Source organism: Zosterops lateralis (assembly GCF_965231275.1).
Source record: "Zosterops lateralis genome assembly, chromosome: 6".
Taxonomy (NCBI): domain Eukaryota; kingdom Metazoa; phylum Chordata; class Aves; order Passeriformes; family Zosteropidae; genus Zosterops; species Zosterops lateralis.
Genome location: NC_139761.1, coordinates 51,965,920 through 51,986,823, shown reverse-complemented (window position 1 = coordinate 51,986,823; position 20,904 = coordinate 51,965,920). Strand labels below are relative to the sequence as shown.

The window sequence follows — 20,904 nt, the reverse complement described above, 5'->3', positions numbered from 1 at the left end:
TCTTTGGTATGACAACTGTGCTGCTTGCTTCTTTAAACCCAAAAAACACTCCACACCCTCTCTGGGTAGGTATAACCTAAGAAAACATAGGAGTTATTTTGGTTTATATTTTCATGCTTCTTGCCTTTGTTCTTGCCTTTTGCCAATAGCAGAATGCAGCCACTGTTACTTGCAGGCTGCAGCTGGGCAGGCCAAATCTTTGGGAATGGCTTGTCCACGTGGATATCCAGGATCAGAGTGCTTCTTTTGCAGACAGCTCCATGGCAGGAGGTAGCTGCCCACTGGGTAGAAATTCTGAACTATTGATGTTGCTTTCTAATTAATTTGGAAGGCTGATACTAAAGTTAGCTTAATGACAGAGGGAAAAGTTATATTTAAATTATCCAGCAGGATCAGACAGGGGGTTTGTATAGTAGGAAAACACTGTTTCTATTTTAAGATTTGTTCTTCCAGATAAACAAGCTGAATACAAACTAGCTGGAATGTTTGTGTATCTATGACTGCATTTAAAGTTCCTTTTAAAACTGAAGAAAATAGGGTATGGAATAGAATCTTCTTCTTCCCAAAGCTTATCATTAATTCATCACTTCTTTGCAGTCAGGCTGTGATTAAAGCTGCAAACCCATACGTAGATGTGTAGGCAGAAACTGTGTCCAGGCAGAATAGGGGAGTGTTGCTGATGATGTTCATTGGTATTTCAGTCCAAATAAGCTTTTGGCAAAAAGTTGAACCTGTTTAAGCTGTTCTCATCTGTGTTGGTCAAAGGGTCCTTCATAGTAGGTCTGCTGTGAGGCAGTGACAGGTAGGTCCATGCAATAACCTTTTCCAGCAGCATAGCTTGATAGGAAAATTAAAAATCAAAAGCCTAAGTTGCAGAATTATGGATGATGTTAGCAAAACCTGTGCTGAGTTCTTCTTGGGTTGTGGGGCTCTTTGTATACCCCAAACTCTGCAACTCTGTCCCCAGGCAAAATTAATAATGAATGTCAGGAACTGAATTTCTTGGCCTTTTTTTTGCTGCTGTCTGAAGTCTCGAGTGGAGGCTGGCTAAAAGATAGCATCAAAGCCATCAAATTGGGAAGTTCATAGTTAAGCTTAATTTTTCTCCAGAGTGTTTAGAACAAATGCTATTCTTGCAGTTTTCATCTGCCCTCTGTGACAGTGTGCAACAGCTTCAGAATCCTCAGCACCTGAGCCTGCCCATGCAAGTGTCTTTTTCAGTTTCACAGTGTCTGTAGTTCTGTGAAAGACATGCATACCCTACACCCTCATACACACATGTGGGGGTTACTGACTTTTCCTTGCATTCCCTCCCCTTTCCTGGCTGGAATTTGATGTTGCAGCACCATGAAAAGGCATCCTATGTATCCAATTTGTGCTATATTTATAGCCTGACAGAAAGTAGGAATTGCCCTAGTTGTGAGTGTTTTATACCCTTTCCAGCCTGGCAGCTGGATAGCAGTTGGGATATTTCAGCAGCTGTATTGAAACACACATCTGGTGCTGCCTCCCCATTTATGGGATTTCAAAAACCCTTAGAGATGACTCCGTAGTTACAGATGAGGAGGAGGCAGTGTTTGCCCAGCAGTGTGAACTGCTCTAGCCACCAGTGCTGAATAAAAAGATCTTAGTGTGTTACACAGGTACATTTAACATGCTCCTAAGTTCTAGGAGGGCATGAGTTGTTTTTACATTGAACTGAGGCTTTGGTTGTACATTGCAAAGGCTAAACAAAGCTGATCCTTTTCATTTTCTGCATAGTTATTTCAGTCACACTGTTGGATTGGCTGCTATACAGCATGTTTTGTAGACATTCAAACACTCCTTTTAAAAATGTTTATCTGAGAGATACCAGATGCCTTGGGTTTCATCCAAGGCTTCCATAGAAAGCCCTGAGCACAGAGAAAAGAAATTATTCCTGATGTATTTCTTAGCTGATTACAATATTGCTTCTGTATTCAAACTAGTGTTCCTGGTGACCCTGGTATAGGTAGCAGAAAGTGACTTAGCATGCATTAAGGCTCGGTTTGCTCATTTCCATATGACTTGTAGAATGACCTACTTTGGGTTGAGCTCCCTTTGTTGTTTCAGCAAAATGTGCTGGGTGTGCAGGTCTGGGTTTTCATTATGATGCCACTCAGCTAGCACTGGATTTTGTGGTTTCTGTTTTCAAACAACTTCTCGTTTCTTTAATTTAAATTCATTTACTTAAAAGTATTGGTGAAAAAAAAATTAATTTTCTTGATCTTTTTCAGATTATCAGAGGCTGATGACAGTGGCAGAGACCATCACAGCACTAATGTTTCCATTTCAGTGGCAGCACGTCTATGTTCCTATCCTTCCAGCATCCCTCCTTCATTTTCTAGATGCTCCTGTCCCTTACCTCATGGGCTTGCACTCTAATGGACTGGATGATAGGTCTAAGCTGGAACTTCCTCAAGAGGTGAGAGGAGCTTGTCTTGATTGATTAAATATTGTCCATGACTATGAGAGGAGTGAGAAATGATCCAAAACACAAGTCCTAACTGTAACAGCCATTGTCAAATCATTGCTGGCTCTGATCTGGGCTAGATCTGGGTTTCGTGGAGATGCTGGCGAAAGTCTGGTGAAATAGATAAAGCCCTGCTTTGGAAATTGTATGCTCTGATAGTATTCAACTGTAATTTTATGGGAGCTGTGTATTGGGGTTACAGAAAGAACATTTTTGTGCTGGAAAAATTACCACAAAAAATTGTAATGCCAGGAAGGGCACGGAAGTGCAGTGTGAATTCCCCAGCTGTGGCCAAAAGGTATGACCAAAGGTTGTGGTGGTGAGTGAGCAGAGCTCGACTGGCATCAGCACTGTGCTGGTTCTTGGCTGTGTGGGCTTAGGCTGGGTTTCCCTGCCCTGGATTTCTCTCCTGGGGTTGGCTTGCATGGGCCCAGCCTACCAGGAGTCTGCACAAAACCATTTTGGATTTTCTCCTAGAATGCCTGTCTGAGTCTGCAGCAAAATGTCTGCGTGTACTTGAGCAAACTTGTGCTTATTGGGCTATTGCTGAGGAGCAGCCCCTGTGTAAAGGAGAAGGAAATGGTCTGTAAAGGTTCTGCAGCTCATCCTTGGGGCTGGGACTACCTTCATACTGCTTAGAGGTTGTCCTTATTTATTTTATCCCCCCTGTTCACTTCACAAACACACCTTACAGGGATGTGCCAGGAGGGTTTAAGAGCTGGTTGTGAGGATCAAAGCACTACCCAAGGCAGCAGAGGAAATGTCTGGCCCCTGCTTACTTATAGGTGTAACTTTTCAGGGGAGGAACTGTGTAAATTATGGGAAGCCCTACTTACAGGCCCTGGTAGGATTCTCTGCCTTTTTCTCCGACTGTGAGTTTTCTTCTATTACCATTTGCATTTCTGGGACAGCAGAAGCGTGGCAGGCACAGGGTTTGTGGTGGTGGTGGTTTTTGTTTTCATTATCAGACAGTGCTGCAGCATAGCTTGACACAAAAAACCTTCCTTTTTAAAAAAGCTGTGTGAAATTAAAGACAAGATATTTTTGTGAACCTCCAGTCTGGTCTCCATGCCAACATTGCTCTTTTTCTCAAATCCATATGCTGGTAGTTTTCATTTGTTTTTCCTGGCAAGTTCAAAGTAAAACTTCTTTTTCAAACTTTTTTTTTTTCTATGAAAACTAAATTGTTTAGTCACTTGATTTCTTTGTCTCGTTCTCTTTTTTATTTTCCACTGGTAGAATTAATAACAGAATATTGTATGTTCTTGCCATGAAAACAACGGTCTATTGCTTTGGTTTACTATTTTTTCAGAATTTTGGCTGTACTGACAGGCCTAATTAATATGGTTAGCAGACTTTATAGAGAGAATAGCTGATGAAATAAAATGCATCTGTGGATATACATGTTAATATGCACCATGGATGTTTTCACTGTTACCACAAGCTTCTAAAAGACTGTCCTCTTTTTGTAAAGAACTTCCTTGTTTTAAAATCACTGTAATACTTCCAACTAAATAAACATATTTTAATTTCAAATAGACATTTTGGTTATTTAAAAGGTAAATAGGTTTTGGAAGAGATTTATCATGTTATTTTGAATGTTTAAAGTAAGGCAGTTGATCTATTTTTGGATGTTTGAAATGAAAACCAAGTACTATTAAAAAGCAATCTGACACCTCAATTTACATTTTATTTTATAGGTAGCCTTTTATGTGAAGGTGGAGGAATAGGTTTTTGATAGTATCTTACAGAGATGAGAATTGTGTTGCAGGGGAGGACAGACAAGAAAGCAGCAGCAACATGCCCATGTGGTGGAATTTGCTGCAAGACTTCCTTGTCCTTCTGAAGTTTCAGCTTTTCTCTTTATTTGAAGAGTGAGCTCTTAAAATTTTGTTCACAATGAGTTTGACCTAGCCTGAGAAATCCCCTTGGTAGTCATTGCTGGATAAGGTTTCTTGTGATCTGTTGAAGTCTTTTGCATTGTAGGCTGGAGTTTAGCCGTGGCATAGAAATGGACTGGAGACTCCATTCTCTTAGTAAATAACTAAAAAGTTATCCTCTATCAACAGATTTGTTTATTCAAAGGGTTAAGTAGGCTGGGAAGAACAGGAGCTCACTATTCTTGAGGTTTTCAGTGTAGGGCGTTTACTTCAAAAAATCCAGCTAACCAAAAGAGAAACCCAAACAAACCGCCATAGAACAGCAAACGAAAACTGCTAAGGAACGTGAGTAATGTGTTGTTGTAGAACAGTAGAAGAGGGCATATGGATTCCATTATTTGTACTTCAGTAAAGACAAATTTATTATCACTATCAGGGGGGCTATTGGTATTTAACATGGTTTATCTCTAAAGTTTGGAATGTATATCAACCTTCATGAACTCCCCAGGGTTATATGAGGAACTCCTCTAGGCTCCTGCTATCAGAATTTTCCTCACTTATTACAGACGGTATACAAAGAGCTGTTCTGTGTTGTAATTTATTCTGAGTTCTGCAAAAATTTTTTTCTTTGTCTTGAAACTGCCTGAACTGCATCTCTGTTCCTAATCTATTTACATGGATATGTGGGACAGCTGCTGTTAAAGAAAGCAGTATCTGATTTAGGCAGAGGCCAGAGAGGTGAGCTTTGAGAGAAAATCTAGTTAGTGCTTCTCAGTTGAAGGTCATTGTGGAAGAAAATAATACTGCTGTCTAGCACAGCACAGATACCTCAGTGTCACTGTAGACTTCTTCATTGTGGTTTTGTAATGAAGTTTTAAAAAGACTAGTTTGTCTTCCTCAACGTGTTTTAGGCTAATAATGTGGGAATACTGTCTGTCCCAACTCCGTTAGGTTTGGTTTGGTCTAAGTCTTGCACACATGTGCCATAAGACTTGATTTGGTGGCAGCCTCCCATATTTGTGTCACATCTGGTGTTTCCAGGGGATGCTTTACCAAATGAGCATGGAAATCCAGCTGTATCCTAGAAGTTAATGCTTGTGGCAGTTGATGATTAAAATATTTCACAAAAAAGTTGTGTTAGGACAAAATTTAATTTTAGGTTATCCCTTGGGTACGTCAGAACAGGCCCTGATGGAGAATTCATTGAATATCACCAATGACCTGCAGACCTGGCTCTCTGTAGCCCAGTAAAACTCAGAAACGCTGAGGTTTAGGGTGGAGTTGAGTTTCTTGTGCATGTCAGCAGCAGAGTGCTTGTTCTCACAGGTTCTGCTGATTTTCTGAGGGTTCTGTGTGTGCATGAGCATCCCTTGTGGTTTCCCTGGCAGCGGCATCAGGGGCCGGTGAGGAACCCAGAAGAGAAGGGGAGGGCATGGGAGAAGCTGTGATAGGTGCTGCAGGTGTCAGAGGGGAAGGGAAGAACATGTTGCTGCTTCAAGTGTTGCTGGCAAAAGTGTGCTTTGTTTATCAGTAAAACTAATCAATAAAAGTGGTTTTAGCAGCTTACTCACAGATCACAAACCTAGCAAGTACTGAAGTAAGATTGGGTTTTTTGATGTGTCTTCGCATTTCCTTCTAAAGAAAATTCTGCAGTGCTGTGGAAATACATATTTAACAAGCAAGTTAATCCAGAGCATTTCATGCAGCAGGATTTGCATGTTTATCTCTAATTTAGGAGAATGGTAGAAATGGAAATTATTTGCAGTGGAAATCAGCAGTGCTGAGTTTCCAGCACTGGTAAAATCAAACAAAGTAGCATCTCATTAAAAGCCTGTTTTTAATGAAGTGATCCCAAGGGTCTTAGGCAATAGCTTTTTGTGTTAGAAAAGTTGAAACACTTTAAAACAAAATGCATTTCCTCTGCTAGTATAAGACAGATTATATATATTTTCAGTGTTTTTATTGCAACCATTAAAAGGATGTGATTCAATGCTAAATGTGAAGAAATTCGGTAGGTTTTTATTTTTGTATGTTGTTTCAGAAGATAAGAAAGATCTCCTGAAAAGCCTTTTTTCCTTCTGATGCTAACACTTTAGACCAAGATAATTATTTAAAGATAATCACTGCTTTGTATGCATTCTCAGGCTATCTGCTGGTGGTTTGATCCTTGATAATACTGCAAATTTATTGACAAACCTCAGTTTTGTATTTTTTTGTACCCCAGTGTGAACAGCCACCCGAGGAGTTTCTGAAGGCTGCAATGGCTTTGGGCTGTACACTGTTCTCAGTCCCAAATTCTGGGTTGGCATGAAGAACAGCAGTGCTGAGAATAAGTGCAGAAGGTCCTATTTGCCTACAGGAGTGGCACAGGAGCATCCTTCAGAATTTAGGAGCACTGTAGACACACTTGCCACAAGCCAGCCATGGGTGTATAAAGTTGCACATCCATGGTCTGTGTGTTGTGTAAAGCAAGTGATGATTTGCAGGGTTGGGGCCATATGCACAAAGGTGGTACAGGCTGTAGATTAGTGGGGTTTAGTCTTTCTGAAGTCTATGTAGTGATGTATTCAAGCAGAACCTAAATCATTTCCTTCTGTGCTTTGGAACAGAGCTGAAAGGAAGGATATGAGCTTGATGCAGGCCCTGCTAGGTCCGTGTGGGGCTTTGGCCCTTATTGTACTTGAGGTCAAACAAAAGAATTGCAATTGTGTTCTGGTTTTGGACTGGATGGGTGTACACCAGACCCCACTAAGCCCATGGAAAGTGGTTCCATTGGCTTCAGGGAACCAGGCACTGGCACCAGATATGCGAAGAGTGATTTGCTTAGATCCACATTTCTAAGGCTTGTAAGACTCTCACCTGGACATCCTGTTACTTGGAATGATAAAGGTTTATGGGAAGGACAGGTTTTTAAATTAGGATGTGACATTCTTGTTCCTTAGTGTAGTGTCTCAGGAGAACCTTTTATTGTAGATGATGTCATGTGTCCTCTCTTGTGACAGTCTGCTATTGAAGTGAAGTGGTGTGTAACTGTTTTGGGGTTTTCTTTTGATCAGAAAACTGATATATGAGCAAAAAATAAAAGAATATGACTGTTCTAGAGACCTGAAATACCAAATAACTAACTTAGGGATGCTCTTTCAGTTATATCTCTACTTACACGTGTTGCCAAGTGTCTTGTCTATATCCTTTTAGTTTTGTGTGTGTAAAATAATAAACAGTGTATCCACATAGAGAGCTGTCAGCTATTCACAGCCCACTCAACTGTGCTGCCTCCAGAGAGAAAATAACTAAACCCTTGTGGCCAAAGAACTCCTTTATTTTTCTGCTTTGTGTACTTGCCCAGTTCCTAGCATGCAAAATGCTTTGAATGACCATGATTTTATAAATAAGTGCCTTGTAATTTTTCATAGTTTTTAAGGAGGGGACCCCTCTATCCTTACTGGTATTCCCTTCTGTTGGATCTATAGTGTAGCAGCATAGTGAGATTTACTGCTCTGGTGTCTGTTGCTGATTTACTTCAGACTTCATTTTTTACAGAAAAACACTGCTGTGGTATCTCTTGAAGGGATTGTGCATTGAGATGTTTTTGCCTTTTCTGTTCCTGGAGGACCATAGCCTTTTCAGAAGTGTGTATGCAGTTCCTGAGGATGACCTCAGCTTCCCTGAGTTCAGAGAGGCTAAAGTCACCTATGGAATCTTTGCTTATGATGCTCTGGGTAGTCCTCTATCTTATGTGTTATTAACCAAGCACTGGATAACTAGAGTGTCCCTGAAAATATTCTTTACACTCTATTTAGAGTATTGCTGCACACTGACTTTTTAAAAAATCCTTCCATATAGGCCAGTTTCTGGAAAATGTAATTACATGTTGCACGATAAGCAGTCATTATTAGGAGCTCAGAATATTTAAACTGTGTGCATTGCTCTTAGAGAGGAACCCTGCAGGAGGGAAAATCACATATTGGAAGAATTAACCAGGTGTTAGCTCAGATAATTATAAGCAATTTCAGCAAGCATTGAATTTGGCCTTTTTCTTCCATTGGCAAGGAGCTTCATTTCAGTGTGAAGATTAGAATTTCTACATTGATAAAGGTAATGTTTGATTTCTTTTTGGCCAAGTGCTTTGTGGGTACAACCAAGCTTATTTACCAAGAGTGATGCTTTCTGCAGAATCTGATCCAAAAAGGAAAGGAAGTTGAATGGCATCAATTAAAGGAAGTTGTAAAAGGAAGTAATACAATTAAACTGTTTGAAGAGTTTCTTATTGAGTCTGTCTTGCCATTTTGCAGACTGCTTGAGGCAAATTCAATGCTTTTTGTTTCTCCCTCAGCACTGATTGGTAGGCATTGTGCCTGGTTTCAAAGCTTTATTTCTCTCCTGTCTTGAAGTGCTTACAGTGTTTCTGACAAATACCAGCTGACTTGACTTCTGATCGTCAGGGAGCCATGGGTGTAGTGGGAGCCTTGGAGCTCCTGAATTCAAATCCCTGCTTCAGATGCTGCCTTGGAGCACTGCTGATATATTAGGGAAATTTCAGCAATCACCCCTGCTCTGCATAAAAACTTTTTTCTAAGGTGCACTCAAAACTGCTTGAGAATCAATGTGTTAATTCTCTTTATTGACCTTGGATTCTTTTGCAGCACCTAATTCAATTTGTGATTTAATTTCCAGTAAAGGATCTATACAAGAGATATTAAACTGTTTCATATGCATTCCTTTGAGTGTTAGAAATCAATCTCCATATTAAAATGTTAGTACGTTAGGAAATAGAGAACTGGAATTATACTTACGTTTGTAACTATGGGTATTATTTTAACAGGGGATGAATTGAACTAGTTCAGTGCAAGCTAGTGCAATATTTCCATTGGAATTCTGCTTTAAGGATTCTTCTTTCAGTTTATATGTTGAAGCTCAGTAAGATATTTGTGTTTTAAAGACAATTTACACTCTCTGTTCTATAGAAACCTATCACAAGTACTAAATGTGTATTTTCATAACAGTTTACTTAAAAGACCAGGTCTTGTCAGTCACAGCTTATTCTAATCTACCTGTGGTCAGACCCACAGCAAATTCCTAGCAGAACTTCTTGTGGCTCTGATTTCTGGGATCATTCACCATTCATTCCACATGAGGTTGATACCTTGTAATTATTTCTTTCCAATTAAGTTGTGGTGGTGCTTCCATCCTCCTGCACTTACTGAATCATAGGAAGTAACTGGAGATATGTCAGATCTCACAGACCTGAAAAGTGGTTTTGCTGCCAAATTCAGGCGAGGCCTGAATTCAGGTGTGGCTCCTGGAATAATGCAGTGCAGTTAGGTTGGAAGTACCCCATAATCTGAGGGAAAGGATTTTGTATAGTGAAGGTTAAGCAGAATAATGACAGTCCATATTAATTCTGCAGTGAAGAAAAACTGAAATGCTTCTACAGAAGAGCAGAGTAACTTCTCTGATCTTAACTTCCTAGGCAGATTTCACACATGACTGGGGTTCTTGCTCTGATGTGTGTAGTTATGTAATGTCTTGAAACCATTTGATTTTGCAGTGCAGAAGGCAAAAGGGGAACCTTCCTCCTTGCCAAATAAAGAGTGAGGTAAACCTTGAAAGGTGCAGAGCTGCCTTTGATCTTGCTGTGGAAGCCACATAGGTGGTTTTTCTTCTCTTTTTTCCCCCCACCTTGGTCTTTTTTGGTGGTAAATGAGTTGGAGATTGGAACTGAAAAACAGAATGGAAACTATTTAGTTTCACGTTTCCCCTTGGAAACAAACTTGCTCATTCAAAGAATTGCCTTAGTTGTCAGGCAATTGCCTTTTGTTGTCTACAAAAAAAGAGAAGATAACTTCATTGCACTTCTGCAGTGTCAGCACACCTTTTAGATTGAAATTTGCTAAATCTTTTTGAGAATTGCACTGATAATCTGAACAACAGGCAGTCACCTGCTTACATATAAACATGTATAAAATAGGATTGCATATATCTTGTAGTTAAAATTTAGCTGTACATGTATGAAAAAATCGCACATCTGTACCTAATTTATGTTATAACCTATTCTGTACATAGTAAATGTCTGTAAAGTTAGTTTTCTTTCTCAGTTACATCCTTAAAAGATCTGGAAATGTAAGTCTTGTGTTACATTCTTCAAGGCCAACCAACCAATTCAGTTATGCTTGGGGCAACTCTGTTTTACAAAATAATCAAACAAATGCAAACGTATTTGAATTTTTAAATAAGCACAAATCCCAAAGATTAATAATGTGCTTAGTGATGTTGTAATGGTGTCCCGTTCTAAATTAAATCCCAGGCTAACCTGTGCTTTGTGGATGTTGACAACCATTTCATCGAGCTGCCAGAAGACCTACCCCAGTTTCCAAATAAGCTTGAGTTCATTCAGGAAATTTCAGAGATACTGATGGCTTTTGGAATTCCACCTGAGGGAAACCTGCACTGCAGTGAAAGTGCCTCCAAGATGAAGAGCCTCAGAGCATGTGACCTGGTTTCTGATAAAAGAAATGGGAACATAGCAGGATCACCTCTGAATTCCTATGAGCTGCTGAAGGAAAATGAGACGATTGCAAGACTCCAAGCACTTGTTAAGAGAACAGGTGTGAGTCTAGAAAAGGTAAGATAGGAAATGAGCTGCATTCTCTCTGATCCTGCAGTGGCAGATGGTCTGAAGTCATGGTCCAAAGATGCTGTGTGTCTGTCTTCACTAGAAGGAATTCTCTGTCAATATGTTCTCAAACCTTGTGAACACCTGGAGAGACAAGGACAAGCTTAGGGGAGAGAGGGAATGGGATTTAACCCTGCAGCATCTGGAAAAACCTGGTTAATATTGTAGAGTTCATCAGTGTCTGATTCCCAGCAAGTGGACATGCACAGGTCATGGTGATCCTGACTGGATTTTTTGAGTGATTAGAATTGTGAAACAAAAAATAAATGGTGGTCCTTTGTGCATAAAATATACTACCTGGAAGACCACTGGGAGTTTTTTGAGTTTTTGTGGAACAAACTGTTCTGTGGAACAGGCTGTCACTGTTGGTAATTTTTTCCCCCTATGAATTGAATATCTCAATTTTATTGCCTTTTTTTCATAATTTTTAGCCCACTGAATCTTAACTGAAATCTTAACTGAAAAAGCATTTTCTTTTCTTAAAGATTACTCTGAGGTGTGTAATGGGGAATTGTGATTTACACTGCTAAGGGCTTAGGCTACAGGGAATTGGTTACTAGACATGCACAGCTTCTTGTTATGTGCATTTCTGTCTTCATTTGAAAGCTGGTGTGTGTTTAACAGTTCTAAACCTGGAGTTGTTTGACACCAGATACAGATTTGCCTAATATACAAATTTTTAGGGGTAGTAAGAACCTCTAAAAAGGCTTTGTGGGTGATTGAAGGATAAAAGAAAGTAAATTAAGTCTGTGGCACCCATGGGCATGTATATGGTTGTTATTTACCCTTTTAAAATTAAAAACCTATCTAGTGCAAACAGTACTGAAGTAAGTCTTGGTTTATTATGAAAAAAAATTCTAGGCAAAGGTTTCTGTATAGACTTTTTTGATTTTGCTCTTTTATTGCAGTGGTTGAAGTAGTTTTACTGAAATGTTGACTTGAAGAGTTAGCAGAATGGCAAAGTCTTGTGTGCCTGGAATACCTGACAAAGCATCAATATCAATTACTTGTATTCTCCCTTACTTTTTCAGCTGGAGGTGAGAGAGGAGACCAGTAGCAAAAAGGATCTTAAAATTCAGTGTGATGAAGAAGAATTCAAGATTTACCAGCTGAACATTCAGATTCGGGAGGTTTTTGCCAACCGCTTCACACAAATGTTTGCAGATTATGAAGTGTTTGTTATTCAGCCCAGTCAGGACAAGGAATCCTGGTTTACAAACAGAGAACAGATGCAAAACTTTGATAAAGTAAGTTGTAATTAAAAGGTGCATCAATGTCAGAGGTAAAACAGTGTTCAAACCTAAGGCTTTGTGTATTGGGCCATCAAATGGAAAACTGTACTGTCAAAATGGTAATTTCTTCCTTAAATTTCAGTGTTCCTCAAAAAAGTCACATCTTACATATGTGGAAAAATATATACAAATACAGATTTGGAGAGCTACCCTTTTAAGGATACTGTAGAAAAATGCAGATTGCTCTAGAAAAATAGCTTAGAAAGCCTCACTTTGGGGTTAACCTCCACATTAAGGTTAAATATTACTAGTGGAAAGTGTTTGATTTTTAACCAGAGAAATTGCCAAATATGTTAAAGAAATAAGTCATGACCCCAAATAATGCATATAACCAAACGTATTCCTAACTCTTTGTAGAGAAATATAAGACCCAGATCTTCAAATTTTTGCACTGTCTTCTTTGCTGGAGATATTTGTCAGCAGGAGAGTTCACGTGGGTGAAGATTGTTGCAGCACTGTCTACTAAAACACTCATCTGATTCCCACCAAGTTGTATGAAAAGATTCTCATTGATTTCACAAACTGTGGGCCCAGCCAGAAGTACCAAATCTGCACACCTGCAGTACTGATGGTGTGGTTTGCTGGGATCCTGTTGAAATTTTTAAAAGATTAAGGAAATACTAAAATCACAACATACCAATTATTGTGCTGTACAGTAGATTATTGTCCTGATGCTGAAAATTTCATATGGACTGCTTGTTTTGGGGATAGAATTGATGTGTGTAATAAAACCAGGCTTTAAGTGGCACCAAAGCAACTCTCATACATCCTTGATCAGAAAAATTGGTGCTTCTAGTGGATATCTGTCTCTCTTTGCAGACTCTCAAAGACTCTTATCTCTTCTTGTCTCTTAGGCTTCTTTCTTGTCTGACCAGCCTGAACCTTACTTGCCTTTCCTCTCGAGATTCCTGGAGACCCAGATGTTTGCATCCTTTATTGACAATAAGATTATGTGCCACGATGAAGATGACAAAGACCCTGTTCTGAGAGTTTTTGATTCTAGGGTGGATAAGATCAGGCTGCTGAACGTCAGGACACCGACCCTGCGCACATCTATGTATCAGAAGTGCACAACCATTGATGAGGCTGGTAAGGGCCAGGAGGCACTTGCTTGGCAGTTACTGGAACTGGTCATTGCTGTTTGTTGTAGACATTAGATGAAGTAAAGATTCATGCTTTGAAACTTCAAAGAAACCAGACCAAAATAGCAGAGATGTAAAGCTTATGTAAGAGACTAAATGGTTTACGTGATGTTGAGATGTGAGATGAAATGAATGTAAAGTAGAACTGAGATGTTTTCCTGCATGCTTTGTGTGTGAAAGATGTCTGAACTGAAGAAGATGAAAATTTTTCTCCTTTTGGTGGCGTTCTTTGATGTCAGAAGCACTCTTGTACTAATGTCCCTGTTGAAATCAGTAAGCAACTTCCACCTCTTTAATTTGATCTGCTTTTAATTGAAGATATGTGATTACAGATACATGTCTGATTATAACAACTTAAAAAAATTAACTTTCTTACTATTTCAGAGAAATCTATTGAATTAAGGCTGGCAAAAATAGATCACACTGCAGTTCACCCACACTTGCTGGACATGAAAATTGGACAAGGGAAATACGAGCTTGGATTTTTTCCTAAGCTTCAGTCTGATGTTTTATCCACTGGCCCAGCAAGCAACAAGTGAGTAATCTAAGGCAGCAGGTGCTGAGTCTTGGCAAGATCTATAGAATGACACTAAAGCAGAGATCTTAGAAAGCAAAGTCAAGTTTGGGTTTGATTTCTTCAAGTGGGAGCAGATATGTGGGGTGAGGTTCTGCTATGTCTGTTTTTTTTCTTTTTCATTTTTAAATCTGGACTTCCTGAAGCAAATTTACTGAAGAAAGCTCTCTTATGTTTGAGATTATAGTCTGTGTACTTTGAGTTACTTACAGTTATTGTCAATATAAAAGCAGATCCCCTTATTTGATCTCAAGTAGGAGCTAGCAAATATTTTAGGATATTTTCTTATAAAAATCTTGAAGGAGGAGGCGGAAAGCTTAAATTGTCCTTGGAATTGTGGGGAAGAAAAAAAGGAGAAATACAAAGCAAGTGTATGTTATCTAATATTCTAAAATATTTTGGTTGCCCAATATTCCAGAGATGTTGTATGTGTTTGCAGCTGCACTTTGGCTGATGTAATTGATGTCAGCATATTCAGTATAGAATAAGCTGGAAATTGCCTCTGCCCCTCCCCTGACTCCTGACATTCGTCTGATGTATTCCCTCACTTTTAGGTGGACAAAGAGGAATGCTCCTGCTCAGTGGAGGCGGAAGGACAGACAGAAGCAGCACACGGAGCACCTGCGTCTGGACAATGACCAGAGAGAGGTGAAAATTGCTCAGCTCTAGAGATCTGATTTTTTTTCTTTCCTAATGGCCTGAAAAACGCTCTGCAACCTTCATGAAATGTCTAGACAGTTACCTGCAGTTCATGTCTGCTCTCTCTTAAGTGTATTTGACACAAATGAAGTAGCAGACCAAAAATACTTAATTTTCTTATTATAAAAGTTATGTCATTTTTGCCCTCTCTCAGGACAAAATTATTTCATCCCACATATAGGAGAGTTCTCTGAAAATATAATCGTATGACTTCAAGTTGTTCTGGGTTTTTTTCTTTTAAAGGGGATGAATGAGAAGAGGGTAATTAATAGTTTTCACCCATCTATTTCCCATGTCTAAATAACTTAGTCACCCTGTGCTTCTTTTGTGTATTTGATGGAGGAAAGATAACCACCTCTAGAAAGGGATTATTTCATCCTAAATCAGAAGCATTGCCTTTTGGAGTTGCCTAAGTGTCTTCTGTAGGCTATAATAAAAGTCTTAAAGTGACAAAGTGAGAGACAACCTCATTGCCAAGGTGAGGATGTGAAGCCCACCCATACTGTCACGTTTGCGTCTGCCTATTTTTACACAGCACAGTCTGATGCTGATTTACCCACCTTCTGGGCTGATGAACATCTCTCACCACTGCTCCTACAGCTGACACAGTTTTTCTTTGTGGTGAAGTGGTTTTGAAAGATCTGGGTGAAGTGAACTAATTACAGTACAGTTTCTGATTCATATGGTACAGACTGCAAACTGTTACACCAGGTGTTGATTTATGGGTAATTCCAAGAATAGCCTGGCTCAAAATATTAGAGGCTTTTTGTTTGTTTACTAACGCCAGAGTTTTGCTTTTGTTTGTGTGTTGTTCATTGAAAACAATATTCTCTTGCCTTGTTAATATCCTTAGGAAAGCTTAATTTTGAATTTTAAAGGAGTAGTAGTCTTGTGTCTGTTAGGATAGTGTTGTGAAACTCAAGTGTGTTTGTTCAGTTCATCCTTTTATGGTAGTGATGAATTTAATTGCCTTCCTAGTGTACTCATTTCCAGAATTTACTTACTGGTTTGTTAAAGTTTTGTTGAATTATAGTGTCATCTCTGTCATCCATAACCATGTAACAGAAAAATGTCTGCATAATAAAAAAACCTCTATGAGTAGTTTCTGGCTTTGACATGTTCCATATGCTCAGATAACTTTAAAGTGCTTTTTACCTAGATGCAACAGAAATGAATAGAAGCTGATTTCTAACCTCATTACTGTGCTAAACAACACAATTGTTAAAACATGTAAACTTCTGAGCTAATTACAAAGGCAAAAATCTACCTCTGGTCTCTGGGGTGTTTTGTTTGTTTTGTTTTTTAACTGATTCCTCACAAGTTCATTTCCTATAGGAATTATTCTGTCACAAAAGGCAAATAATATCTGAGAAATAAGTATTTTGAAATACATGCTCAGCTGGGGGGTACCAAGTGCCAGTGGTAATGGTGCTGTTGTTTTAAGGGTTTATGCTGTTCCTCTTTGATGACATAATGGTGAACATAATGGGAACATTGACCCTTTCTCTGGGTGAATCTCAGACTTCCACAGTAAATTTGAGAGTGGGGAGGGAGCTCTTCTGAGGTGAGCACTGGAGGTCAGGCTGAGCAGGAGGTGTCAAACTGCAGCCTTGGGAGTTTGAAACTAATTGAAGATTTGCAGCAGCCAACAAAAATCTGTGCAATTGAAACTTTTTACTTGTAAACATTTGTGCCCAGTGGAGGGCAGAGTTTACACCAATCCACTGATTTAACACCATCTTTTCTTTTTTCCTTTCAGATTCATTACTTACGAATTTATTTTTATGTTGAATTCTTGGGAGTTCTTCGTTGTATTATGTCTTCACTCTTCCTTTTCTGTTTTGCATGCTTGCTTTTGTTACTTCATATGTGCTTACCACTTTCACTTTACATCTGCTTGGCTTTTTGCTACCAACTTATCCTGCCAGCACCTGGACTTTTCCATGTCAGAGCTTCAGTTGCAGTTATGTTTAGACTGGGACCAGCATGATTGGCCCTTCATGCCCTCTATAAAATCTGTGTCAGAGCATTATCTGGTATGTCCAATGCACAATATGACTGTAATCATAGTTCTGGATAAAGATGCATAATTAAATGTATATATCATAGATCTTTAGTGCAAGGCCAGTGGAGAAGGTGGGGTCATTTTCCCTCTTTGTTGTGTTTGACATCTATTCACTGACATTTCAGTTGGTCATTATTTCCATGTAAGTTAGAGAGGTTTCCTGTTAATTTGATACATGTACTCGTCCTGAGTATTCCATCAGTGCCAGTACAGGACTTTCTTTCTATCACTAATTCTCGCTTAGCTGTGCCCCAACCAACCTGTGATTACCAGGCTTCCAAAATACTTGTCATATCACTCTTGTCTCGGGGATGAAAACTCATTGATGGCAGTAATAGGAGCAGAAGAGCTCTTTTGCCTAGAGTGGGTTCAGGAAATGATTTTTCTCAAATATGCAGCTGGTTCACAGCTGAGAGACGTTGCTATCATTTGCATTTTGCAGCTGCAAAAGTTTTCTTGCAGTCCCCATGTAGACCAGTCTGCCACTTGAACAGTCTTGGTCTGGGTAGTTTTTGCAAATTTTCATTTAAATGAAAAAAATAAAAAGACAATTGGCAGTGGTGCAGGGAGTAATTGAATCTCTATGCATCTGAATATCCTTGGCAGCTTGTATTGTGTTTCTGTAATTCAGTAATGTGTGTTCTAATACTGTATGGACAATATAAATGGGGATTTGACCTCTGGTGAAACAGCAGTTTAAGTGTCTCAGCCCTAAATAATGCTGGATATACAAGGGGCCTTTTCTGAAAAGAGGACCTGATTGTTTCCTCCTCACTCCAGAGGTGTGGGTTATAAGGATAAGTTTACCTTTTTCTCTTGGCCAAGTTGTCTCACTTGCACTTTTGTCTGTGTTTGTCCGTTTTCTGCCCCAATCCAGAAGTACATCCAAGAAGCCAGGAATCTGGGCAGCACCATTCGGCAGCCCAAACTCTCTAACCTCTCTCCATCAGTAATTGCACAAACAAACTGGAAGTTTGTAGAAGGCTTGTTGAAGGAATGCCGAAATAAGGTAATACAGAGAATAATTCTGCTCTCTTGCACCTCATATTCATCCTTTCTGGACCATTTTGTATCCAGTATGTTTGAACCCTCCCCCCCCCCCCACTTTTCTGCCATCTGTTTCTGCTTTATTCCTATGAGGATTTTTGCATGGTGGTGAGAAATTAATGAAGAGATAATGTATTCAGAAATTCTGCGAGGAGCAGAGACTTTATCAAGCAGATTTATGATAGAGATTGAATATTCTGAAGGGTCTTTACCATCCCGCTGCCCAAGTCTATTATAGCACATTTCAGTTATAACTAATGAGACAGTACTGTTTCAACAAGAGTGAATAGTCCAAAAGAGAGGCTTGTGGTGAAAATACAGAAGCTTTTCTCATAACTACATTTCTGAGGTGTAAGGTTTTAAGCACTTAACAAAGAAATTTAGCATTAGTTTGTAGACATGCTTTGCCAGTATATAGTTGACAACATATTATTAATCTGAAGTAAATGTTAATGTTTATAAAAATACAGCAAAGAGAATAATTATGAAATAGACACATTCTCGCCTAAAGTCAGTGGACTTAATTGCTGTAGTAATTAAATAAAACTTTTCATAAAACTCTGTTTAATATGTGTATCTACTTCTGGCTTCATTTAATGGACCTGTCCAAATAATTCCCATCCCTTAACAGAGGTGCAATTGGGTGAAAATTTTTGAAGCTTGACTTGGCTCTGTGACAGTGAGAAATTGCCAGAGGGACTGAAATTGCAGCTAGGGGCTAACTTGGACTTCTTAATCTCCACCAAGACTGTGCAGAGGTGCTTAAGGGAGTATTCCTCATTTGAAAGTGAGTCTAGAATAGGAACAAAGATGAAAAAAATGTGTAAGAGATGAGCAGAACTGATTCCCTCACCATTTTTACCTCCAGTTGGCTGTATGTTGTATTGTGACTGGAAGACTGTACTTCAAGAACTGGTGAAAGCTTTGTTGGCCAGTATGAAATTGTGCACAGTTTAGGAGAATGTGGCTCAAGAGGTGCACTCTAGAATGGGTTTGGTTTAATCCAAATGCCCTTCTGACAAAACAGCATCTCCCAGGAATGACCTGCCTGTGCTACTTGGAAACATTTGGACTCATTCACCTTCCCCAGGGAGGGACAAAGTGTCCACCTTGGGAAGTGCATCCAGTACTCACCAGGCTTCAAAACTACCCAAGATGTGTGTTTTGTGGCCTTGCTGCTGAGCATCCAGCTTGTTAATGTGTGACCCGCTGTTCCCTTTGGGGTTACTCTGTAGAGGATGATTTGCCTATTGGCAAACCCTTTTATAGAAAACTAGCAGATCAGCACTGGTGCTGTCCTGGCTTGAAAACCAGGGATAAAAGAAGGGCAGTTTTGCACTAATGCCAGAAATATACATATATACAGCCAGTTATTCTGCCAAAACTTTGTTATCATGTGCTTCCTTATTGGTCATTTTAAAAGTGTAAGTGGTCTTGGAAAATCCTGGGAGAGATTTACTTCTCTTTTGCCTTGTCCTTTTTGAGACTAAGAGGATGTTGGTTGAGAAAATGGGTCGAGAAGCTGTGGAGCTTGGTCATGGTGAAGTGAATATCACAGGAGTGGAAGAGAACACCCTGATAGCCAGTCTCTGTGACCTCTTGGAAAGAATATGGAGCCACGGTCTGCAAGTCAAACAGGTGAGGAATAAATATTCCTGTACATTGCAGAGCACGCTTTCCTAAAGTTGTGTGATGCTTTTCCTCTCTCTGCTTTGAGAGAACACCTTTAGTGTGTATGTAGGTGTGTTAAAATACTCGTGTGTCCCCAAGTCTTTTTTATGTCAGTTCCTACCCCCCTGTCTGTCTCCATGTTGTGGGATATGTGCAAATGTACCTGTAGATGTGTTCCACAGGTGACTTCTTGGAAGACTCTGCATTTAATCTGGGGTTTTTGTTTGGTTTGGTGGGTTTTGGTAGTCTTTTTTAATAGGATGGTAAAAAAACTCCTTTTGCTGTGTTCTTAATATCTTTGTAAATTAAGTTGCATGGGCTACAAGGCCCAAGTGTATCCTAAAGGTGCTCTCACTGGGATGGGGAAATTGTTTTCCTGAAGGATGATTTAGTACTTCAAAGCAACAGTCTTGCTGTTTTGGTTCTTCCTGAGTGATGTAGGTGTACTTAAATTATGGTTACAAAATCACTAACTAGAGATGTTGGGGTTTTGTATGAAATTAATAATTGTTTTGCTTTTCTGTTTGGAGTCACTTGTGGGATAAGATGGAATTTGGAGAGGGCCTTTACCAACTTTACTCCTCCCTTGTACAAAGGAGTAGCAAGGGTGGAGAAGATTATAACTTCTCTTTGTTTTTGAAAGAGTATATGTTCATAATCCAGACAACTGTAATCCAGTATCTCTGTTCCCAGCACCCAAACACCAGTGTTTAACTCTGCTCTCCTTCAAACTATACAACAGTTTTCTATGTGAAGATTTATCATGTGATTCTCTCCCTTCCCTCTTGTATATCACTTAGGATAGAAGCTGTACTGCTTTCGTCTTAGAAGACAGAGCATCAGTATACTCTGCTTCAACCCAGATTTGGGCCTTTCAGACCACCAGACGGCCAACCCTTCATAAGGTTAATGCTTTGGATTGATTGCAGATGTTGGCAAACAGTGCTGAATGGTGGAAGAAATAGTGTGGTGGAATAGAATAGAGGCCTGATGGAGGAAGTGCAGTATATCTCACAGTATGATCCAGAGTTTAAAAAAATAAAAATTACGAAAGCACCACCAGTTCTCTGTGTGCTCTGGCCTTTATGAAATATGCAAAAGCCTGCTGTTTCATACATCGATTTTATTTTATTTTTCAATAATGAGCCAAGGAAGACTCTTCTTTCTCAACTGACCATAGTAATGAGGATGGCTTTCCTTCCACCAATCCCTGCTTTTACCTCTCCCCTGCTGATGAACCCCAGTAGTCCTACATTAGCTACCTACTGATTTTTCCACGTGCAAAGGGAATCCATGCCTTCCATTGTCCCGAGCAATGCAGGGGAGTTGTGATGTAGGATCTAATGACTGAAGTAGTCTGGACTTTCAGA

General features: G+C 39.5%; 1 protein-coding gene across 2 annotated transcripts in view; it reads left to right on the top strand.

Moving 5' to 3' along the window:
• Nucleotides 1–20,904, top strand: part of DENND5A (DENN domain containing 5A) — a gene marked incomplete at its 5' end in the record, with an annotated part of 63,456 nt that overhangs the window by 24,251 nt on the left and 18,301 nt on the right. The window contains 9 exons of one of the 2 annotated variants that reach the window (XM_083864295.1): nt 2,256–2,443; nt 10,676–10,993; nt 12,076–12,291; nt 13,191–13,425; nt 13,863–14,013; nt 14,607–14,700; nt 16,680–16,787; nt 17,694–17,825; nt 19,349–19,501. In XM_083864295.1, the coding sequence (XP_083720421.1) occupies nt 2,256–2,443; nt 10,676–10,993; nt 12,076–12,291; nt 13,191–13,425; nt 13,863–14,013; nt 14,607–14,700; nt 16,680–16,787; nt 17,694–17,825; nt 19,349–19,501 (1,595 nt within the window). The remainder of the gene's footprint in view (nt 1–2,255; nt 2,444–10,675; nt 10,994–12,075; nt 12,292–13,190; nt 13,426–13,862; nt 14,014–14,606; nt 14,701–16,679; nt 16,788–17,693; nt 17,826–19,348; nt 19,502–20,904) is intronic. The other variant, XM_083864294.1, reaches the window with a different exon arrangement.